This window comes from Phocoena sinus, chromosome 7 (genome assembly GCF_008692025.1).
Source record: "Phocoena sinus isolate mPhoSin1 chromosome 7, mPhoSin1.pri, whole genome shotgun sequence".
In the NCBI taxonomy this organism is placed as follows: domain Eukaryota; kingdom Metazoa; phylum Chordata; class Mammalia; order Artiodactyla; family Phocoenidae; genus Phocoena; species Phocoena sinus.
In genome coordinates this window covers 21,252,927-21,276,580 of record NC_045769.1, presented here as the reverse complement: position 1 = coordinate 21,276,580, position 23,654 = coordinate 21,252,927, and the positions used below count along the sequence as shown (strand labels likewise).

General features: G+C 48.2%; 1 protein-coding gene across 1 annotated transcript in view; it reads right to left on the bottom strand.

The window, feature by feature from the left end:
• MARCHF4 (membrane associated ring-CH-type finger 4) overlaps window positions 1-21,054 on the bottom strand; it is a 110,832-nt gene extending 89,778 nt beyond the window's left edge. Inside the window, exon 1 of the mRNA XM_032638269.1 lies at window positions 20,560-21,054. Coding sequence (XP_032494160.1) covers window positions 20,560-21,054 — 495 coding nt within the window. The remainder of the gene's footprint in view (window positions 1-20,559) is intronic.
• Window positions 21,055-23,654: the final 2,600 nt, after the last annotated feature.

Genomic DNA, 23,654 nt, shown 5'->3' with positions numbered 1-23,654 from the left:
CTATCCTATTCTTGTCTATTTCAACGGTAGGACAGCGGGTGGAGAAAGGGAATGCTGGTTGCAACTCAATCATGCAACTGACTTGAGGACCCACAAATGAGCGGCCTGAAACCTGGACAGGACTTCACAAGCAGCAAGGGGATGGGGGCTGAGCCACAAGTCCTCATTTTCACTGCACACGATGTTAGCAAAGACGAAAGCAGAAACATAGAGGCGAGGAGTGGGAACTCCAGAGTGCCTAATGTGCAGAGGAATCTAGGGAGGAGAGCGTTCTGAAAGGCCACATGTTTTTTGAATTAGATCACCAAGGACCTTCCAAGGAACATTTTCAGTAGGTGGTGGAGGTGGAAACGGAATGCACAACTGGAGTGGGCGTGAGGAGATGAAAGAGGAAGTGCTGCCCCTTTAAGGGATATTAAAGACCTGAACACGCCTGTATCCAGAGGAGAGGGAGCCAGTGGAGAGCACGTGATGGAAAGAGTCTGGCGGTGGCAATGGATGAAGTGAAGTCGGAGGAGACGGAGGATGCTGGGGCAAAGGGCACTGGTGTGGTCACTTTGGGAAGGAGGCAGGTAGGAGGGAAGGGGAGAGCCTAGGTAAAGACAGACATTTGCAGAAGTGAAGAGGGAGCGATGGCCGGCGGGAGGGGAGAGATGATGGCATGTGAATGGCTGACCCCTATTTTCTCAGTAAAGTAGGAGGCAAGGTCATCTGCTGGAAGGAGGTTGGCAGCTTGATGAGAATGGGAAATGTTGGAAACAGATGCTAGAAAGCATCCACAAGCAAGGAAATGAAAGAAATTCTGAATAGTTGGAGGACCCGTTTAGATGACTCAGTCTGTGAAACCTGTGATTTGCTGGTTTCGCGACCTCTGTTCTCTGCTATCAGATACTTTCAGAGGGGGACCTCCTGCTTCTCCCCAAGGTTGCTCACTGGGCTCCATCACCCTGAGGGCAAGGGAAACATTGTTGATGCCCTGCTAAAAGGCCAAAGAACACAAACCATTATGCCCCCAATTTTTAAAAACAATTTTGCCTCTAGACTTCTTTTAGATTTCTGACTCCACTTCCAATAAATCTCTTGACATCACAGCCTAGCCCACCTGGACCAATCCATCAGCCCTTATCATCAGGCAGAACTTTTCTCTCCTTCCCCTCCCTGGGATTTGCAGCCCTGTGTGCACATTGGAATCACCTGGGGAGAGTTAAAAATACTGATGTCTGCTCTCGACCCTAGTGACTGACTTAATTGGTCTGGGTTTGTGGCTGCAGATCTGTAGAATCCGCCCCCCAGCCCCCCCAGATAATTCTAAGGATGAGAACTACTGAGCCCCTTGATACTCCAGTTGTGGTCTGTGGACAGAAAGTATCTGCATTGATCTGGGTACCCGTCGGGATGCAGATCTTCAGGCTCTGCTCCAGATGCGTGGAAGTCAGATGTTGCAGCTCAACAGGGGCTCCAGGTGATTCATATGCACATTAAAATCTGAGACGCTTTGTACTGGAGATCTAATTTCTGAAGCCCTCCCTCCTGCCCTGTATGAGATCAAAAAGGAGGGTCTCAGAGATCACGCCTCCTTGACTCTAAGCAGCCCGGCAAACAGCTAATGGCTGCTTTCTCCTAGAGTGTGAAAACAGTCACCCATCAGCCAGTCAATCAACAAGTGCTACCCAACTTACGGCAGCTAGGCACTGAGCACCGGAGTTATTGTCCTGGGGTGTATTAGTCTACAGTGTAGTTAGCTGGAACATTCTTATAGGGTGATCGACTGTCCAGGTGGGTCTGGGACTGTCCAAGTTTGAGCACTGTAAGCTCCACATCTTGGGAAACTTATCAATCCCCAGGGAAACTGGAATGATGCCCACCCTACGTTAAGTAACATTGAGTAACATTTAGAACCCCTGAAAACTATTGCCTAATTGTTTGCTGGATGCCCCTCAATTCTGGCCTGTCTGATGTCTACAGCTTTCTGCCTCTGATATCAAGAAAGTAAGTCCTAGAGGGCAGGGACATTGTCTGACTCTCACTGACAAATTCCCAGGGCTGGGAAAAGGATGGACTCACTGTAGGTGCTCGATGTTTTGAAGGAGTGACTGGGAGGGTGACATGTCAGCTACTGAGATGGTTAAAAATGATACATTTCATAAGTCTCCCCTCGCCCACTGTATTAGTCTGCTCAGGCTGCTATAACCAAATATCATAGGCTGGGTGTCTTAAACAGCAGACATTTACTGCTCACAGCTCTGAGAGCTAGAAGTCCAAGATCAGGATGGTTAGGTTTTTTTTTGGTTTTTGGTTTTTTTTGCGGTACGCGGGCCTCTCACTGTCGTGGCCTCTCCCGTTGCGGAGCACAGGCTCCGGACGCGCAGGCTCAGCGGCCATGGCTCACGGGCCCAGCCGCTCCGCAGCATGTGGGATCTTCCCGGACCGGGGCACGAACCCGTGTCCCCTGCATCAGCAGGCGGACTCTCAACCACTGCGCCACCAGGGAAGCCCAATTGTTAGCTTGATCAGAGCTCACTTCCTAGCTTGCGGATGCCACTTTCTCATTGTATTGTTACCTGGCAGAGAGAGCCAGCAAGTTCTCTGATATCTCTAATCCCACCGTGAGCCAACCCCCACCTCTTGACCTCAGCTCAATCTGATTACTTCACAAAAGCCCCATCCCCAAATACCACCATGTTGGGGGATAGGGCTTCAACATAAGCATTTGGGGGAAAACCATTCAGTGCATATCACCCACTTTAGCAGAAAGGGGGAAATGTTGGTCAGAAAAAATAGAGATTCTTTTCTTGAGTGAATCCGTGAAAGTGTTCAAATACCTAATTGGCCTGGGTTGCATTAATTACATTACCCTTTTGAGCCCCTACAACTGCCAGGCATGGTGGGTGATACAAAGGTGAACGGGACCCATGGGACAAGCTCCTTTGAGCTTGCTTTTGCCCGGAGAGAAGGAAATAGCGGGAGGGGAGGGCAGGCTGTCCGTGGTGAGTAAATGCTATGGGGGCACAGCCAGAAAGAGATGAGGTATAGGATGGAGGAAGTGATATATGAGGTAGGGCTTGGAGGAGGTTAGGGTTTGGGCTGATAAAGGAAGAGGGAAAAGGATGTCCCAGGCGAAAGAAAGCCTTTGAATGGAAATCAAAAGTCAGAGAGCCATGGGGTGTATTTGGGGAATGGCAGGCAGTGGGGATTGGCTGGAGCATCTGATGGGGAGTAGAGGCCATGAGGCTGGAGGCTGGATGGAAAGTCAAGTCCAAATCCAAGGAGTCCTTGACTGTTACTGTACTGAGGGCATTTAACTTTTTTTTTTTTCTCATGACAATAAGAAGCAGGAGAGTGAACTGCTCAGAACTCCTTATTATGTAGAGTCAGAGGGTAGCCTGGATGTTTCCCCAGCTTCCTTAGTGATAGGAGTAGATGTAGGGAGGCAGCAAGCTGGACATGCTCGGAGGCCTCTGGTCCTCAGCCTCCCGTCTCCTGACACTCCTCACAAGTCCTCCTTTCACATGTCCGACCACCACACTGTGTCACACCCCCTCACCTTGGCAAGTGCCTGGTGCCCCTTTGCCACAGGTCTCTGGTGAACTCCTGCCCGTCCTCTTAGCAGCAGCTGGAGGTTCTTGTCTATGAAGCTGCCCACCTCTGACTCCCTCAGAGCTGGCCCTCCCCTCTTTTCTGCATATGTTGTAACTAGACCATCTCTCCATTGTGATTTTCACAACAATTTGCTTGCATACATACTTCTCTCTTGTTTGACTGAAAGGCCACTGAGAGAAGGAACCACATTTATTCATCTGTATTCGTAGGGCTGGCACCATGCTTGGCATATCATAGGTGCTTGAAAAATAGTTGCTGAATTGAATTATGTTTAATTAAAGAGTAGAAAGAGCCCTGGACCTGGAGTCAGGAGCCCAGAGTCCAAACCCAGCCCTGCAAACCAACAAAGGTACCTGCCTTTTCTGAGTCTGTCTCCTCAACCATAAGGGGAGTAAGGAATGATACTTTCTATTTCGTAATTTTATCCTGAAAGACTCTATTATATTCCTGGAGCGTGATGGCTGTACTTCTGGCCATCACACTTACCTCACCCATAGCTACTTGTTCAGAGTCTGGTGAGATCATGGAGGGCCAATATGAAAAGATCGGATGTTGCTACTGCTGCTGGGGGTCCCGCTGCCTGCCCGACATCACCAAGTGCAAGGGAAAGGATGTCCTGTGCATGTATGAAGCAGAAATGCAGTGGAGAAGGGACTAGAAAGCTGATCAAGAAATTGTTAACATTATCCAGGAAGGGGTGGAGGCTTGTCAGTGGAGGGGAGGCAAGAGCTACAAACAGGATTGTGCCAGGGAGTCAGAGCAGCTGCCCAGGTGGCCAAGGAGCAACAGGACCGCCATCCTGACTTGCGGGCCATGATCCGGCTAGACTTCCCCTCTAGACTGTGAGCTCCATGAGAGTTGAGGCCTTGTCTGTTTTGTTCATGGCTCTGTTATCTACACCTTGCCCGGTGTTTGTGCATCTGACGGTAACACAGACGCATCACTTACTCTCTTTGGGCTTCGATTTCTTTATCTCGTAAAAGAAGGAAGGTCCCTTTCTCAGTGTACTGTTCTATGCTGTTAACATTTTCTAGCCCGAGGGTAGGTAGTAATAATGCTTATGGCGATTTTGGAATGATCATTTCCAAAGGAATCCAAAGGCAAACATAGTACGTTGGTGCTGTGTCTACCAGAGCTCCACAGAGGACTGGGAGAACTAGGAAAGCTGAAGGTCTGGGAAGATTATGGGAGCTGTGCCATGTTGACGACATTTTCTTTCAGCTCTGGCCAGACAGTGACCTCCAGGTGAGGGACCTGAAATGAAAGTGTTCCTGGGTCTTAAATGAGATGTTTGCCACGCACGTTGGAGGGACCCTGCCGGGTTTAGAGCTGCTGTACCTCTGCACGTTCCTTTGTCAACCTCCTGCACCCCTACCCCTGGCAACCTGAGGTGGTTGTTACCAAGGTGATCACCCACGATGGACGGACCCCGGTGTCCTCGCTCCTTAACTGGGCTCAGCAAGGCAGCCTCTTGGCGGAAGCAGGACTAGGTTAGGCCGGGACCTGCACAGGGGAGGCCCCAAGCTGAGTGAGGCTCACAGCTGCTGTAGCTGATGCCCTAGGGTGGCAGACATGACTACGGACCAGAGTACAGAGAACGGAAGATGAGGGAATGCTTGTGTATTGAAGCAAACTGGGCTTTTGGAAAAGCTTCTCCTTCTGCCTGGAATGCCCTTCCACTCTCTCATCTGGGTCAACTTCAGGGCTCCCATAGCTGTCTCCTCTTGTGAGAAGCCCTCCCTGATCCTCAAGTCTGTGCACCCAGAGCACTTTGCACAATTCTTAGTCCTTTGCATCCTGCATTATAATGGCCCCAGCTGCAGTTACAAGACAGCAAAGCTCCCAGGAGACAGGAGCTGTGGTCTAGCTCAGCTCTGCTGAGGATTCTGTGGATAGCCAGAATCCTCGCACAGTTCTGGCAGAAAGCAGCTGCTCAATAAATATGTGCTAAATGAATGAACTGGAAATTTTACACCACTCTTGTGGGAGAAAGATGAAACAAGTTGATATCACAGTTTCAATAAAATCCACCTACTGATTTTTACAAGATATCCTGTGGTCTGTGAAGCTAAAAAGACATTCCTTTGCCTTCTTTTTTTTTTTTAATTTCGTTTTTGGCTACGATGTGGCACATGGGATCTTTTGTTGCAGCGCACAGGCTCCTCGTTGCGGTGTGCAGGTTTCTCTCTAGCTGCGGCACGTGGGCTTCTCTCTAGCTGTGGCATGTGGGCTCAGTTGCCCCGCGGTATGTGGGATCTTAGTTCCCTGACCAGGGATCGAACCAGCGTTCCCTGCATTGCAAGGCGGATTCTGAATCACTGGACCACCAGGGAAGTCCCTCCTTTGTCTTCTGTAACAGAACCTAACTTTAAGCAACAACACTTCAACATAAAGGGAATTTGTGGTGGTGTTCAAATACACTGCAAAGTGGACTTATGTTTTATAAAGATTGTCAGCAATAAAAGTTGAAATATAAATTATAGGGTTATCCCCAAATTCACTGGAAAATTAAATTAACCACAAATGTGTCCCATTCCTCCCCATTTCCCCTCCCTAATCTCTTTCATTCTCCAAACATCCTGATAAATTACCACTTCACTACAATATGTTCATCTGTTAGGAAGTGAATGAATGAATACTTCTGTAGCTGGTAAAAGGGTGGAGAAGGAAATGTCTTCCTCCTGTGAGGGGCAAATATCTTCCTCCTGGTATTTCCCATCTTAGCATTTTGCCTTCCATTCACTTCTGTAGAACCTGGTTTCTTACCTCTAAAAATTAGGAAAATAAAGTTTGCTCTTTCCTCCCTAGCACAGGAATATGATCCAGTGCCTCTGCACGCATTGGAGGGTAAGGAAGCTTCTGGACCCACAAGTGAAGCTTTCAGATACAAACTCAATTCAATCAGCCAAGAGAGTTTTTGTGGAGTTACTATTACCAGGTAGGTGGCCCCCAAGAACAGTCAGACCACTGGGATGCAATTACAGAAAGTCCAGTAGGACCAAACCCAGAAAGGCTGGCATTGAGCGGAATAGCTTCTAGAGAGGAGCTAATGCTCCCCTCCCCCGTCTGCACGGAGCCCACACTTTAATCCACCCAGCTCTCTGAGGAGAGCAGTTCTGGGTCTTAGAGCAGAGAAGGGTGATTTGAAAAGCAGTGAAAGGCAGAGAGGATTAGGCTGAGTGGAAAATGTTCCTGACGTGGAGAGTGAGGGTAGGTCTCGTATAGCCTTACCTTACACGCACTTCCACCTGGAGAATTCTCCCTACTCATCCCTATGTGGCCACTCAAGGATTAGCTTCTCTGGCGATCCTTCTCTAGCTTTCCCAGACATTACTAGTCACCCCTTCTGTGAGGTCCTTCAGCACAATGAACGCAACCCTGGTCCAAAGCACTCATCATAATGTCATCTTATGGTTGCTTCTTAGCATGCTGGGTTCCTGCACTGGACTCTGAGCTCCCTATCTTATCTCCACATTCCCAGGGCCTGGCACTGGCTGCGTTCACTCGACGTCTGTTGAGTGAATTGTCACACTGATCCTTTTGCTGCCACCAAACCAGGAGGACCAGAAAAGAAATGGACAACAGGACAATTTCATCCTTAAATCATGACCTTTGGGGACAGAACATCCCTTAAGAGGTCATCAAATTCATTCCCCTCATTGAGCAAGACTGATGAAGTGCCCACTGGGATGCACTCTGGTCCTGTCTTTGGCTCTGGTCCTCAGCATCACTGTGCCCCAGGCTATTTTTTCAGCCCTCAGCTAGCTCCACCTCCCCTTTTGTAAAACCTGTTTAATAACTGTCTTTTCATAGCATTTAATTAACCAGACAATAGGCCATACCTTTCTATTACAAAAAATTTCAAACAGACACAAAAATAGAATAGTAGAAGAAAGCATGTACCCAATCACCCAACTTCAGCATCTATCAACTCATGACCAGTCTTGTTTCCCCTCTAGTCACTGGATTATTGTGAAGCAAATTCCAGCCATCATGTCAAATAAACACTTTTTTTAAACTTGCATTGCATTCGTAGAAATGATGAAAATTTATTTAAATCTCGAGGAACCTCTCTCTATGTGTTTTGGGAGGGAGGAGGCATAGAACTTTTGAAATCATATCACATACATCTCCAAAAGCCTCAAACTGATTTTTTTTTTTTTTTTGCAGACAAACACTTAATGGATGTCAGAAGTAAGAAACAAGCGATTATTGTATAGAATGTCAGTACTGACTTTGCAAGGACCAGACCCCGTGTGCTCTCTCTGGAACAAAGATGACAGAAAGACAGGAGCAGCTTAATGGACCAACCCCCTCAAGCACCTTTTTCTTCTGTGTTAAACAGTTGTAGTCATGTGCAGACACATACCCACTCGCTCGCTCTCACCCACAGACACACACACACAACAGGAGTGGACATCTCTTCACTCCCACTCACGCCTGCCCTCGTTCACCTGCAGCTGTCTGGTTTGGGCGGTTGCTTTCTGAACACACTGGAGAACTCAGAGCCTCAGCACTAGAAAGCTTTCTTTCTAAAGTAGCACACTGCTTCACGGAGGCTTAGGTCTGTGGCTCCTTGAGGCATCGCCAGAGGATGAATCAAATCTACAGCCCACAGTCACTCAGTATGCCAAAATGCTCCTTTCGGGATGTCAGGTTAGGCAGTGTTAAAGAACTCTGCATAATGGCCAATGCTATTTATACTGATGATTATGAACTCTGTTTATATGCTTAAGATCCCGTACTGGGAAAACATTCCTGCCCACTCAATACTTTTCACTGCTCAGGTGTCACCCTGTCGATCTCAGAGCACTTAGCACACAGTACTTATACCCGGGGAAATGTGTGAGGAATATTTATCATCCTCTTCAGACAGAGGGGTAAAGAGAGACCAGAAAGAGAATGAATGTTTTTCTGGAGTCCCCTTCATGTACTATGGCAGGTGTTGTCTCCTCAAATTCTCACAATAATTCTTTAATGCATTTCTTTTATTGGCTCCATGTTGCAGAAAGAAAACATTGAATCTCAGGGGATTGAATTGATTTGCCCAAAGTTGCTTTTAGCTGCTAAGTGCTAGAGCCTGGATTCTAACCCAATTTTTCTAACCACCAAACCCATGCTCTTTTTTCTATACTTTTTTTCTTTTTTCTGTACTCTTTTTTTTTCCAAGTATGAGAAACTACCCCCCATTTAAATTATTTTTTAACTTTTCATTTTGAAATAATTTAAGATTCATTAAAAAAACTTATAAACATAGCTTCCCATAAACCCTTCACCTTTCTTTTCCAAAGGTTAACATCTTATAGAACCATAATAAAATGACCCAAACCAGGAACTTAGCATTGATACAATACTATTAAGTGATCTATGCACCTTATTCGAATGTCACCAACTGTCTGACTAATGCCCTTTCTCTGGTCCAGAAGCCAATCTGAATCACGCATTGTATTTAGTTATCATATCTCTTTGGACGCCTCCAATCTAGGAAAGTTCCCCCTTCATTCTTCATCTTTCACGACCTTGACATGTTGGCTGGTTGTTTTGTAGAATGTCCCTTAATTTGGATCCCTTTTAATGCTAAAAGAGTTTCACAAACTCTCAAATGACTGTAGTTGTACTTTGAGTATCTGCTCATTGAGAATATATTTATTGACAAGAAGCTGCCCTGAAGTGAAGGATGCTTTTGATATTGCTCATCACGGTGCCTTCCACATACATTTGAAAACTTGTATGTGTGTCTGTGAGATAATTTTTATTTACTATACTGGCAATGCTTAGGTATATTTAGTTTCATCTACCCCTGTGATATTTTGGAAGCTCCTCCTGAGGTCCGCAGCCCACAATCATACACACGTCAAGGCAGAGGTTCTCAAAGAAAGTTTGGAGAAGACCATTGAGAGTTGGTAGATCAGATAACATCAAGAGCTAATGTTCACTCCATCTTTGAGAATTTATTGTGCATTTGTACTCTATTCTTTGCCAAGAGTTTTGCATGCATTATATCATTTGAGCCTCACAATAGTACCTCTAAGACAAGTACTATTATTAGCATTCCCATTCTACAGTGGAAGAAATTAAGATTTCGAGTCTGTAAGTGACTTGCCCAAGGTCACACATCTACTGCACAGCAACACTGGGATTTGAACACAGTTCTGCTTGGCTCTGAAAGCCCCATATTCTTATCCACCATGCTAATTTTCTCCAAAAACATCTCTGATTTTTTGCTTCCATTGTTCCTATGTCTGGAAAAGCCTTCATTTCCTATTTTCCAAATTCTTTCCCTGGTTCAGTCTTTTTTTTTTTTTTTTGCGGTACGTGGGCCTCTCACTGTTCTGGCCTCTCCCACTGTGGAGCACAGGCTCTGGACGCGCAGGCTCAGTGGCCATGGCTCACGGGCCCAGCCGCTCCGCAGCATGTGGGATCTTCCCGGACCGGGGCACGAACCCTTGTCCCCTGCATCGGCAGGTGGACTCTCAACCACTGCGCCACCAGGGAAGCCCCCTGGTTCAGTCTTTAAGGCCTAGTGCTAAGGGCGTTCTTCTAGGGAGATTTCTTCTGGTGGAAAGAGAAACTGGATTTATACCACCCCCAGGTACAGCTCCTCCACCTGATACGGCATAAAAGAGGACAACAGAATTAGAAGGGGCTTGGATATTCCTGAGTACAACCTCTTCCTTATATAATAACAATAACTACTACTATTTATCCCATGCTTTCTGTGGGTCAGCAGTGTTCCAAATGTTTGGCGTGTGTTATCTCATTGATATCCCACAGCAACCCTAAGAGGGAGGTACTAATACTGTGGAGGGGGAGACTTCTAGAGCTCACCCACATCTGGATTTCCTCTCTTTCCAGGTACCTAGGAGGATGACACTCTCCACCCCTGCTGCCGTTAGGCAGAGCCATGTTTCTAGATCCAGCCAAGTTGTAGGCGAGTGTGATGTGCCATTCCAGAGCTGAAGCACTTCATTGTCGGTATTCAGTGAGCTGTGAGGAAGCGGGCTGTGCACCATCTGTTGCCTTACTCTGGGACTCTGGGGCTTCCCCAGAGAGGCCCCTGATTGGACTTTGCTCAAGATTACCCTCTGAACATAATTCAGGAGAGGGAATTGATGGTTGTATTCATCAGGGAAATTAACATTAGCTGGGCAATGTCTTAACACAGTCAAAGTCTGCATCTCTCCGTCACGTCACACTCCCACGGTGGCTAGACTTTTCCATCTTGTGGCTGCCCCATGTGAACCCTGTAGCTCTCAGATCACGGAGGCAGGGATGGAGAGGGATGCAAGAGGCATCCCTTCCTGCCTCTGCCCCGAGTGACACATATCCCTTCCTTCTTAGTCACATGGTCCTGTGCCCACCCAACTACCGCCCTCTCCTCTACCGGTGCCCACACCTCTGTGTCTTATATGTCTGGGAACCTCAGGTCTGGCGGAAGCATTTCGCCTTCCTATTTGGCTTCCTCCTCAAACTGCTGCCTAATAAACAATATTACTGTGAAGTCGTCACCTACTTCGGAATTGTCAGAGCTAATGGTTAGAAATGCAGATTCCAGGGCACCACCTCTGCATCTTCCCCTTCCTGACGCACTTCTTGGTGCCCACAGATGTCTCAGAACTATTGTAATGTGTGCAGCCCAGGTCAGTGTTATCCAAACTTCAGTCGCTTACACTGTTCGACATATTCATACTATTGTTTTCTTCGTACGTAACATTTTTCTGTAAATGTCTCATATTTTTACTTCAGTAAATTTATGTCTAAAGGAGACTTCTTGCCACTACCATAAGTGAAAAAGCGGTATCATTCACCATAAAAAGAAGAGACGGGTTGTGCTAATACGATAGAATGTTATTCAGCACTAAAAAGGAATGTGCTATCAAGCCATGAAAAGACGGAACCGTAAATGCATACAAATAAATGAAAGAAGCCCATCTAGAAAGGCTACATACTGCGTGATTTCAACGATATGACATTCTGGAAAAGGCCAGACTATATTGCAGGCGTTCAGGGGTGGGGGCAGAGGGATGAATGGGTGGAGCACAGGGGATTTTTCAGGCAGTGAAACTATTCTGTATGATACTATAATGGTAGATACATGTCATCATGCTTTTGTCAAAGCCCCTAGAATGTACAACACCAAGAGTGAACTGCAGTGCAAATTATGGACTTTAGGTAATAACAATGTGTCAGCGTTCGTTCATCAATTGGAAAAAAGCACCACTCTGATGCAGGATGTTGATGGTGGGGGAAGTAGGGAGGAGGGGTGAGGGTGAGTATATGGGAACTCACTCAGTGTTTCTTTGTACATTAAATTGCTTTAAAAAATAAAGTCTGTTAATAAAAAAGAATAGACACAAACAAATGCAAGCAAAACAAGATTAACAGATTCTAGCTAGGTATTGCTGTATGTCCAAAGGCTCTGAGCCTGGTGCCTTCTCTCTTTGTTTGCAGAGGAGAATGACAAGCGTTAGAAGGGTGTTAAAGACGTATCATCTCTTCAATGAGATTTTCTCCTGGACATAATCATAAGGCATGAGAGCAAAATGAGAAGAGAACAACATTCTCACTTGAGGATCTATGTTATTTAACGTCGTGTCTGTCTGGGGTATCCATCCTACCCCAGCTTCCAGAAACACTAGTCTAGGCATGACCCTGAATGCAAACACCTCGCTGTCACACGTTGAGCAGGTTTTTCCGCTGCCACTTCCTCAACATGCTCCTCCATGTGCATGGTCTGCTCCTGGCCTCTAGGGACTCAGAGTCCAGAAAAGTGTCTTTCTGCACAGTTCCTGCCAAGCAGACAGTGTTGCTTAACAAAGATCTGTCAGGGACATGGTGGTGATGGAGATGGTAAAGACAAATATGTTAGGAGTGAAGGACCCAGGCAGGAGAGGACAGAGGTCCAGCAGAGTCAGGCAACGGAAGACAGAAAGTCAGCCAAACAGAGACACTGGATCTAAACGTGCATCCCTGAGGGTCGGGCACAAAACAGCTGGCGTTTACTGTGGTCAAAGCACAGCCTTAATCAGAGTATCTGATTTTTTAAGGTTGTCGTGAGACAGTGTGGTAGAAAAGGCAGCAGTGTAATCTGGGGGCCCCACTCCAGGTCTCTGAGTTACACGAACAGAATGGGACAAATATTGTTCCCATTTAATGAACAGCTGCTGTGTGCCTAGAACTTTAATCCTGCCCACTCCTTATGACAAGTGTTCAAGCTCAGTATTTTATTCCTGTTTTATAAGCAATGAAATCTAGGTGCAGGGAGGTTAAATAAGTCACACAAGATCACCCAGCTAGGAAGGCCCCAAATTGTGATTTAAATCCATGTCTTCCTGACTTGAAATCCCATGTTCTTCCCATCCTTCTGAAATTGTACGAGAAAAGATCTGCTCCTGGTCAAGTGGTCGCAAGCCAGGATGATGATCACTGTGATTACTAGAACAAGAATCATTGCTATTTGTCGTTATAGAATCAGAAAAGGAGGTTGGATGGGGTGAAAGGTATCTCAAGAGATTGTCCATATCCCCCTTGCTTGGCATTTTAATTTATATAGACACATACATACACATATGTGCCCATGTACACACAAGCAAATATGCCTTCTACTACGTGTGCACTAGGAACCAAAGATAACTCTATCAGTCTGGAATGAACATGTACCAGGATGGAGGGGAAAGGATCAACAAATACTGAATTCCTACTGTATGCAGAGCCCTATGCTAGCCACCAGGGTAGTTTCAAGAGGCTTCTTCTGCAGAAATTGATGTTGATTCTCTTCAGCCACATCCAGAGTAACCTTTCAATAAAGAAGGAAACTAATTCGATCTGTTTTCCTCAACACCTCTGAGCACAGGCCCTGGAGATATTCTCATCAGAGCAACGAGAATTGCTCTGGGTGCCAGACTGGGGCTTGTGTGTCCCCTTTGTGGGCTTGGATCACAGAGTTGGACAGAGCTTCTGTTCGCAGATCCCCTTCTTTGCGGACAGTTTGCATCTACCTAGAACTCAAATTATAACTCATTCAATTTCACCTATTTTGTCATGCGTCGGTCATTCCCATGTGCGTCCCATTTTTACTTTTAACATACACAGAGGGAGGTATCAAATGTGTACTATATGTAATACAGAGTCTAAGTGACTCTATCTTACATACGATACTTCTTGAGAGGGGGATGGTATACGGTTCAGCCCACACAGTATTCACTTGCCAGCTCCTTCACATCCGGGCTCACTTCCAACTTGGCTTCCTTCTCATCAAACAAGAAGCAGCTAGCTCATTCCCACACTCCTTTGAGTATCCCCTCCCCGTCAAACCTACCCACCTCTCCCAACTCACAAGCCACAACTGGGCTTCTCCAACATACCAGCTGGAAAAAAGAGCAGAGAGAGAGAGAGAGAGATTGATTCCCAGTATCTCTCCTTTCTCCTTCCAGGCTCTTTTGAAATGCATGTTTCACTCCTGCTCTACTGGCTTTATTAAGTAATTCTCTGTATGGGGGCCTCAGCTAGAAGCCACACCCAACAAATTAGCCAACCACCACAAACAGATGCAGTCTGGCAAGTGAAGAAGGATTACTCCAAAGTGAACCCCATGCAGAGGATCTACAGACAGTTGAGGTGAGAAGCACTCCACCACTGTCAAGACACCAGGTGTCTCCCCTCCTCCAGTCCCTAATTCTGTCTGTGAATGACAGACAGCTTCACTGAACACTTTATTCACATGTATGCACTTGCACGTGTGTGCATGTAAAGAATAGATAGCTAAATATGGAAAATAGCCAGGGACCCAGTGTTGAGGTTTGAACATCCTTACATCATCTCCCAATAAGTATTAGAGCACTGGTGAGAACCCTAAGGAAGTGGTCCTTGGACCTTCCAGTTTAAATAGGACTAGGACTAGCAGATGTAGCAACTGAAAAACTTCAGTGGGAAAAAAAATCTCAGATGGGAAAATGAAAACAGCTCGCTCATGACTTTGGGGAAGGTGTGGCAAGTGTGCTTCCCCTTTCCTGGGATGGTTTTGCATTCTAGGTCCACGATGGTATCTGTTCCCTGCCATTCATGAAATGCTTGCTCTCCTGTTGTATGTGCATGGTGTAAATTCAGGATTGCAGCAATCACATGCTTGCCAACAACTTACGATTTCTATGAACACAGGACAGAGAATATTCTTTGTGATCTTTGCAGAAGATGCCATGGCATAATACATGCCATGTATTATATACACGGGAAATAGATATTCTGGGACTAGATGACCCCTTGAATTGGAAGGGATGCAGACCCATCTCTTTGTGCTTAGATTAAAAATCTCTCTGGACCCCAAGAAATCTCATAACGAACCCCAAGTCTCAAGCTCAAAAGGGATCTTGAGGGTCACTAGTTCCAGTTGCCCACTTGAGCCCTCTTTCTAAGGCAGCCTATACTATCTTGGGACAGCTTTGATAGAAGGTTCTTTCTGATATCAAAACCCAAGTTGGCTTCCCTGGAGATTCCATCACTGGCCAAGGCACTGCCCTTTGTGATTCCACAGAACAGGTCTGCCCCTTCTTGCGCACAACACACGGTCAGCATTTGATGCCAGTGAATATCCTTCTCCCTCGCAGTCTCTTCTCCCCAGTTCCCCTACCTGTGGGGCTGCCCACTGGATGAACTCTAAAGGCTCATTCACTCAACAAATAATTATAGAACGTGAAGCAAGTGCCAGGAACTGGATTGATGAGCAAACACAACCATGTCATTGCTTCCAGGGATCTTACAGTCCCTTTGCAGTACCTCCCTTAGACCCAGGCAAGAGGGCCCCTTGCTATAGAAGGCTCCACTCTGACTCTTCTTCAGCTGCATGCTTCCCATAGGGTGAGGTGCCTACAGGGTCAAGGACCCACATCCTCCTTCTAGAACATGCTTCAGTTACCTGGAACCCTGGAATGCCTTCCTATTCAGCCATGAGCCTGCTCCCAAAACCTTCATGGTTCTCTTTCTTCAGAATCAAAGAAAGAGGGGCAAGGGGAAGCTCTTTGGAGGTGGTATAGATAGAGCCTGGACAAGCCAGTGAGTGTGCCCACACATGTATGTCCAAGGCTTATTATGGTGCAGGATGGAGCCAGCAGTGGAAAGAGAATCAAATCAGAGTGGCCTGTTGACCAAGGGCCAGATATCCTCATTTGGCTAGTACAGAATTCAGAGGACTCTAAGAGTTTTAAATGCAAATCTGTCTTCCAGGTTGTTTTGAAGGTATATTTGTCAGGATAGAAGGATAAAATGCACTTTGTTTAACAGTTTGTTAGCTGGATTTATTACTTTTAAATATTTTGTTCTATGATATGTGAGCCTCCATCCATACTCTTGCCCTGGGGTCCATAAATGTTAGGGATGGGTCTATTCTTTGTGGATACAGATATTAGTTAATTAATCACAGAAAGAAATGTAAAATTGAACCATATTTCTAAGAAAAATAATATACCATTTGGGTCTCTCCTAAAATGTTCTGCTTGATCTCCATTCCCAGGGTTCTCCTTGCATCTTGGGGTCTCCAGGTTCCCTTGAGCCCTGCAAAGCCCTTCCCTTATTTTCTGAGATCCCAAAACACTGACTAAAATATTCCACATACTATTGCCCCTTCTGAACTCAGAGCTTCAGGGAAATGAACCGTAGGAAGAATAAGGGAGGCAGACCAAGATTGTTAATCTCTTACAGACTCATTTCCTGCTTTTCATTAGGTCCAAAACAGATGCCCCATCACCACACTGCCATGGTAGATTCCATCTTTGTACCCACTCCAGGGGCTCCACAGCTGACCCAGCCTGGGAGGCGGTTTCACCTCTTTGTTAAGGTATCCGTGTGTCTCACATCTCTTCCGCTTCCAGCTGTCTAAACTCAGCCTAAATCTATTTCTTCTCACTTGGTCTGCAGCAGCAGGAGAGAAACCTTCTCTGACTAATTGGGGAAAAGGTAGCAAATTCATCCACTTGTCTCTCTGAATAGGCACCCCACACACTAGCCGCTTTTAAGCATGCATCTCTTTCTCGTCCCCGATATTACTGTAATTCACCTGCGACTCACTGTCTGTGTGCCCTTGATCTCTCTAAGCCTCTGTGATGTCTGGGTTAGATTGTGAAACTCCCTGAGGGGGCAGGGCCACATCTGCCCCGTGTCTCCAGACCCTGCTCAGCAGAGCAGCCCACATAGGTAGGCACTTAATATAGACTTTTGATGATGGAAACAGAAGAACAGCATTCCGTCTAGAGCATTGTGAGGGGGCAAGAGGCAATCTACTACCACAGACAGACCACGTCACAGCAGCCCTCCTGCCAGACTGGGAGCTGGGGCACACTTTTTCCTTTTAAACAAGGTGTGTGGGAGGGGCACTGTCTCTTGCCTCTGAGATGACAGCAACAACAAACACTGTGACAGCACGGCTCTGATTGTGTGGACTGATCTGATGCTCAGAAAAACCTTATGAATTTGGGGACTATCATTATTATCCCGGTTTTCAAATGAGGAAACTGAGGCACAGAGAAGTTGTGTAAATCGTTCAGGCCTCAGGCTGGGGCCATCTGGCTTCGGAGACCTCAGCTTGCCCACCACGGCACATGGTCCCCTGACGTGAACTAGTGGAGCTTCAAGCAGAAATGGAGAGTGAAGTGTTGCCGACCAGGCTCTTGTCCCACACTCTCGCAGATCCTTGATCGACCGACCCCTGTCCCACCTGAGTGACCAGCTGAGGGAAGGAGAGTGTCAGTCAGCTGTCCAGCCTTGAGCCAAGTTGGCCCTCAAAGCATTTGTTCACACCCCATCCCTCTCCCTCCTCCTATCTTTTCTATTTCTCAAACATGCTAAGCTTGTTCACACTTGGGTCTCCTCCACCTGGAAAACTCTTCCTCTAGACCTATGTCTGCAGCGTTGGGTCATCCTCATCACTTAGGTATCAGCTCAGATGGTACATTCTTAGGGAGGCTCTTCCTGGTCACTCTGTGTAATGTAGCTCCCAAGCCCTCCCTTTCATTCTTGTCTAACTCATTTTGTCTTCATCACAGCACTCAACGCCATCTGAAATCACTTTATTTGTCTACTAGTTTACTTGTTTATTTCTGTATCTTCACTAGAACTTTAGGTTCAGGAGATCAGAGACCTCATCTGTTTTGTTCACTCCTGGATACTCAGGGTCTGAAACAACATCTGGCATGCTGTAGGTACACAAAACATTTGCTAAATAAATGCATGTGTGAATGAATAAGTAGTAAGTCCTTTACAGATATGTACAAATATGGATCTAGCTGGATCCTTCAGTTTCCTGCCCCTCACCACATACATTTCAAGCCATTGGCAGGAAGACACCCAAATTTTCAGTTTTTGCAGCCTTCTAGCCCCTGGAGCAGTGGCAAAAGACTGGGGAGCTGTTCAGTTCCTTTGTCTGGGCAGAGAAAAGACCAAGACATTCAGCTACTGAGACTGCAGACTGTCTGCACTCCATTCAGGGCCACGTGTGGACAATTGCTGGACACTCCCTCCTTGAACAGAAAACAAAATACTGAAATCTCAGCTTTTCACTTTCTGTGTCTGGCTGTCTCTCTCCCTCTCTTCCTTCTCTAGAGAGTTTTCCCCACCTCCTCCTCTTTGTCTCCCTTCCTCACTGAAATCCTGTGAAGAAACACAAGTAAAAAGTGGGAAGATGTGTTCACATCTAACACATTTTACTCTTATTACTAATAACACAATCCCATTAAAATCTCCTGGCTGCTGCGCAAATAAAGCAAACCCCCGAAGTATAATAATATGCAGGGAGTGCTTGATTTGATCCAGTCTGAGTATCAACGTGACCCCCTATCCCTCCCACATAATAACAGAGCCCATTCCTTTATTGGTGTTAGCTTTTTTTTTTATTCCATGCTTTATTTATGACACATTGTAAAATTAACAAACAAGAAAAGAAAGCTCCTAACCTCCAACCAGACCCTGTATCACGTGAGGGTATTTCACAATATTCCTAATGATCCTTTTTATTTAGCAAAATACTGCTTTTCCGTGAGCAAAGTACATGCCATTATATATTAGTCACTTTCAAGTCATTTCCAGGCTCATTATCTTCCGGATCCTCTCAACACATTTATAAGCAAATGAGGGGAACAGAAAACGCTTCCTCTAAATCACAGAAGTTGGAAAAGGGGCTCAAGGGTATAAAGAAATCTGAAGAAGTTCACACAACAGGTAAATATCCTCCAGAACAGACTCCAAGTCCTGCTGTATTCTAGAGACAAGGGTGTTCTTGCCAGAAGCCACACTCCCAGTGGCCCCTGTGACATGCAGACCTGAACGGGGGCACATGGAAGAAGAAAGAAATAGCTTAAGAAGTTAGGAAGCTAAATAAATCCTTTTTTTTTTTTTTTTTTTTGGAGAAGATGGGGCTTCTGATTGGGGCAGATGCTGACCAGGAGCGTCCTAAAGTAAAGCACAATTCTTGTTCTCAGCCCCGCCACTCCTCCTTGTGTCTGTGCTGGATAGCCAACACTGGAAGAGGGGCACAGTGCAGGCACCCTGGGCCTTCTTGCCTAACAAGAGTCCTTGGCTCTGGGCTGCAGTCCAATTGGGACTTCAGGCAATCCTAGTCACAAGAAGGAGGAACCCAGCCCTCAGCCTCTCAGAGACATTTATTCACACTGAGATCAACATCACCTCCTCTCATAATGCCCAGGCCACGGCCCCAGTCATCATCTGTCCCTGAAGTGCCCTGCCCCTTCTGGGCAAGGACAAAATGAATGAAAATGTCGGTGAAGCCTGACTCTCACAGAGAAAGCCTTCAACAAGAACCAGAGCCACTCAGGAGCACCGGCATGGCATCCTGCTACACCATCGTTTGTCCAAGGAGCACCGAGGAGTCTTACCCCACCTCCGGGAAACTAGTGAAGAAGTGGCTGATGTGACCACATAACCCTGCCCAGGGTGCAACTGAATGTTCTTTCACCAGCATCACTAACTAGATCAGATTTTCAGGTGAACCTTTCTGATCTGGGATTCTGTGGAAAGTGTTGCCACAATTCATGATTCTAGAAGAATGTGCACATACTATCCAGCACTGCAGAAACTAGACTGAAAGTGGAGCTAGAGGGGGTGGGGTGAGTATGTCTGTGAAAATCTGATTGAATGTAGTAGGGAGAACCCTTGGCCTTGGGAAGACTCTGGCCCATAAGGTACTAAGCATCTCCAATCCTGGATGGGGAGAGTTTAAGGGACTTTCTAAGTTTGTGTGCTTCAGGGCTGAGAAGGGAAATAGTTATGACAAGACTCCCTACTTCCTTCTCCATATTCCTTACACTCACTCTCACCCTACTTACCTACCTGCTTTCAACCTAGAAAAACTTGAGTCTGCCAAGAAGTGTCATAACAAACTGTATAGTCTTCATGAACTTACAATCCCTCTCCATCTCATCCTCGGTGACTGCTGTGGATGTCGATATAATATGGGAGGGGTTAGTATCAAAGTGAAGGAACAGGCATAGGCTTGCTGAGGACAAGATCTCCACACACTATCAGAGAGGGAAGAAGTCTGAATCTGGAACTGAAGATGGGCTGGGGAAATGTCACTAACAACAAATCAGGTACAAGGATACCTCAGCAACAAGCATGAATGTACCACCAAGTTTCTTCACTTCACCCCTTCCAACTTCTGAATCTTCTACTCTGAGGATGCTTATGGAATTTTTGGATGGAATTGAACATATTCTAATTGAGCACTGGAAGGAAAATGCAAAAATGGGGTACAAGTGAGCCACCAAACAGGCTCCGTCAGGCACCAGACACCTCTTGGGCAAACTTAACCACATGAGACATCATTGAGGAGCCCTTAAAACTTACAGTCCTCACACTAGAAACAGCACAGTGGTTCCCCAGGGCAAGTAGGTGAGTAGCAACCTGCAAGACCTGGAGATCCCAGAAGGAAGCACAAAAAGGGAAAAAGGGTCTCACCTGTTCCGGCCCCTGGAAGCAGATGCGGCAGAGCGGGGTTCTCATGCCACTGTCCAGGCTGCTGCCCAGCGAGTAGCGATCCTCAGCCTTCCCCTTACAGAAGTCATCAGAAGAGGCACTGCTGAGCAGCAAGGCAGGTGGCTCTGCGGCTGGGCCACCCCAGTCATCTTCCACTGAAGGTGGCAGGGGAGGGGTCTCCCTGCCCACGCCTTCTCGAGGCCCCCTCCAGCCTGCCCGCCCCCCGGCACCCAGAGCCGGAAGGGTGTTGTTGGCTGCCACGCCGGGCGGCTGGGGTTCGCCGTGCATGGGCAGGGGCGCTGGAGGGGGGCGCCGCAGGAGGAGAACCTTCAGGTCATTGAAGAGCATACGGCAGCGGCACTTGAGGAGACCCTGGTGGCGCAGCATCTGGGAGGCTGGGAGGCACAATGCACAGCGGCACCAGGCACAGCAGTGCCACCACCACCACCAGGGCAGCCCGCTCTGGGGCATCAGCATGTGCCCGGTGGAAGCAGAGCGACCGGTAGGGGCACGCGGAGTCTTTGCAGAGGATGGGATCGGTAGAGGGGGTCCGCAGCGTATCTGTGTGATGGGGGGAGGCTTCGTTCGCACTGGCTCCTGTTACCTCCCTTCCAAGTAGCAAATAAATTGCCCCCAGGACTGACGACTGCGAGCCACTGCCTCTGAACTCTACCTGGAAAGCCCAACAATAGCAAAAGTTTCCTTGCCCCTCCACCTCTACCCCAACCTTAGGCTTTGCTCAGAGTGTCTCCTTTTTGCTTTTGACCTGGTGGCACTGGTAGGGGCGGGGGGGGGGGGGGCGAGAAAAAAAATGTTGAGGATGGGTTGTCAGGGCCTTGAGATCAAGGTCTAATTGTTAGAAAGTTCCCCAGGAGAGGCTTATTGGGTTTTTCTCAAATGCCTAGGCAGTGGGAAATCTTTTCTTTCATATAAAAAGGTGGGGAAGGTTATCAATAAAATTTGGAGTGGCCTGAGCTGGGCTTAGGGCAAGCTAGCTCAGTGAAGAATTGAAGACTGCATGTGCTAGAGAGAAAAGGTAGTTTTCCTCAGGTAACGGGAGGTTGGTGGTGAGGGGCTGAGGGAGGTAAGGTGGGGAAGAGAGGAGGTTGGGAGAACTTTTAATTCTCCTGGGCAGAAAACTGGGGCAATTAACCCCCAGAAGCACCAGAATTACTTTTAAGAGAGCAGCGGTGGGGGTAGGGAAGGGATTCAGGTGCAACTGGGCAAGGGGCTTGTGCTTTGCCTTTGCAGCCAAAGGGCTGCACAGAAGAGGGGAAAGCCAATTAGGAGAACAGAGGTGGGAAAATCAGGGACTGGAAGGCGGGGGGCGGGGGGAAAGAAAGGGAAAAACCGAAAAGACCGTTTAACCCTTGCAGAGCCACCTCCTTCCTGAGCTTTAAGATCCTGGCTAGAAGAAGGGTGTGTGCTTGGGGGGTGGGAGGCAGAGAGAGGAGTAGAGATACGGGGTAGAGAATAGGGGCTTGTGGGAGGGGACTAGAGAAAGGAGTAATTACATGGTCTCAGCCCCCCGCCCGCCCCTGCGGCAGTCTGTAAATCCTCGGCCCCCTTCCCTTGGCGCCATCAAATGTCCCTCTGGGCGAGGGGCAAGGGCCGGGATAAGGGCAGGTCCGGGCGGGTGGGTGGCCTCGCCTTCTCCTCGGGGGCCTCCTCGGGGCCGCTGTCGCCCTGATTCTCTGGCTCCGGGTCCGCCCGAGGCCAGCGATGCTGCTGCGGCGGCGACCGCTTGTCGGCGTGCGGGTGTCTCCGGGGCGGGGGCTGCTCGGGCTCGTCCTCTGGCTGCCGCTCGCCGTCCGACGCGGCCAAGGCTCCCGGCCTCATGATCCTCCTCCCCCTCCTCCCCTTTCCCGGGGGGCCGGCCCTGCGCCCCCGCGCCCGGGCAGCGCTGCCATGCAGCCGGAGGCGAGGCAGGCGTAGGGGCGGGGGCGGCTCAGGAGTCAGCAGTAGGGGAAAGAGAAGACGAAATCACACTAGTGGAACAAGCATAATTCGCTTCTCAAATAGTCAGAGCAGGGTGCTGCTGGGTGCGCGGGGGCGGAGGAGGGCGGCTGCCGGGTCTTCAGGGCAGCTCTGCCTCCGCGGTCCCTACCCGGGGCGGCCTCGGTCGGCTCTCTCCCCCCCCGCCCCGCCCTCCTCTCCGCCGCCTCTGGCTGGCTGGGCTCGCTGTTGCTACCTCTCTTCCTAGAAGCAGCGAGGTGAGGCTTGTTTGCGGTGCCGGCTGAGGGTGGGGAGGGGGAACCGAAGCGGCGTGGTCGAGGCGGGAGGCAGCCAGCACTTGGCTCCGGCTTGGTCCTCGCGACCCCCCCAAAACCATATATAAATATATCTCTTATAAAAGGCGAGAGGAAGCAAATCAGATTCCAGGCTGCTGCCAGGTGTTGTCTTCCGCCGTTGCTCAGCACCCGCCCGCCGCGACTGCTGCCCCCCTACACACACCCCGGCTCAGTTCCCAAAGGGGTGGTGCTGGAAGGGAGGTGGCAGGCGGTGGGCTGACCGTCCGAGGTCTGGAAACAGGGTTCCTGGAGCAGAGAAGGCTTCAGCTACCTCCGCCGCCGCAGCCGCCGCCGTGCATTCAGCACCCCGGGCGAGTGGACAGCTCCCACCCAGACCCTGAGCGTCACGCAAGTGGGGGCCTGACGCAGACGCCGGGGAGGGATTGAGGGAAAGAGGCGAGAGGGAGAGGGCTATAGAGGAGGAGGGAAAAACTGTTCGAGGCAAGGAGATGGGGAGAGATCAAGCGAAAGGGAAGGAAGGAGAAGGAGGGATTTAGGAAGGAAGGGAGGAGGGAGCAAAGTGGTGAAAGAGCGAGAAAGGCAAGCGGGGTAGAGAGGAGCGTTCGTGTACGAACTCGTGCATTTCCCCCCGCTGGAGAGTCTCCGTGTGGACGGGACCGCTGTAGAATTTCTTCCCTCTGTACACTTCCACGGCCCCCCTCAACGCACATACACAGAGACGTCTACGTCTCAACCAGAGTCTGTTTCCCTGCTCATAGAAACATTTTAAGCAGATATCAGTCTGCGAGCTTTGAAAGAGATACATTTTTGTGACTCTTGCACTGA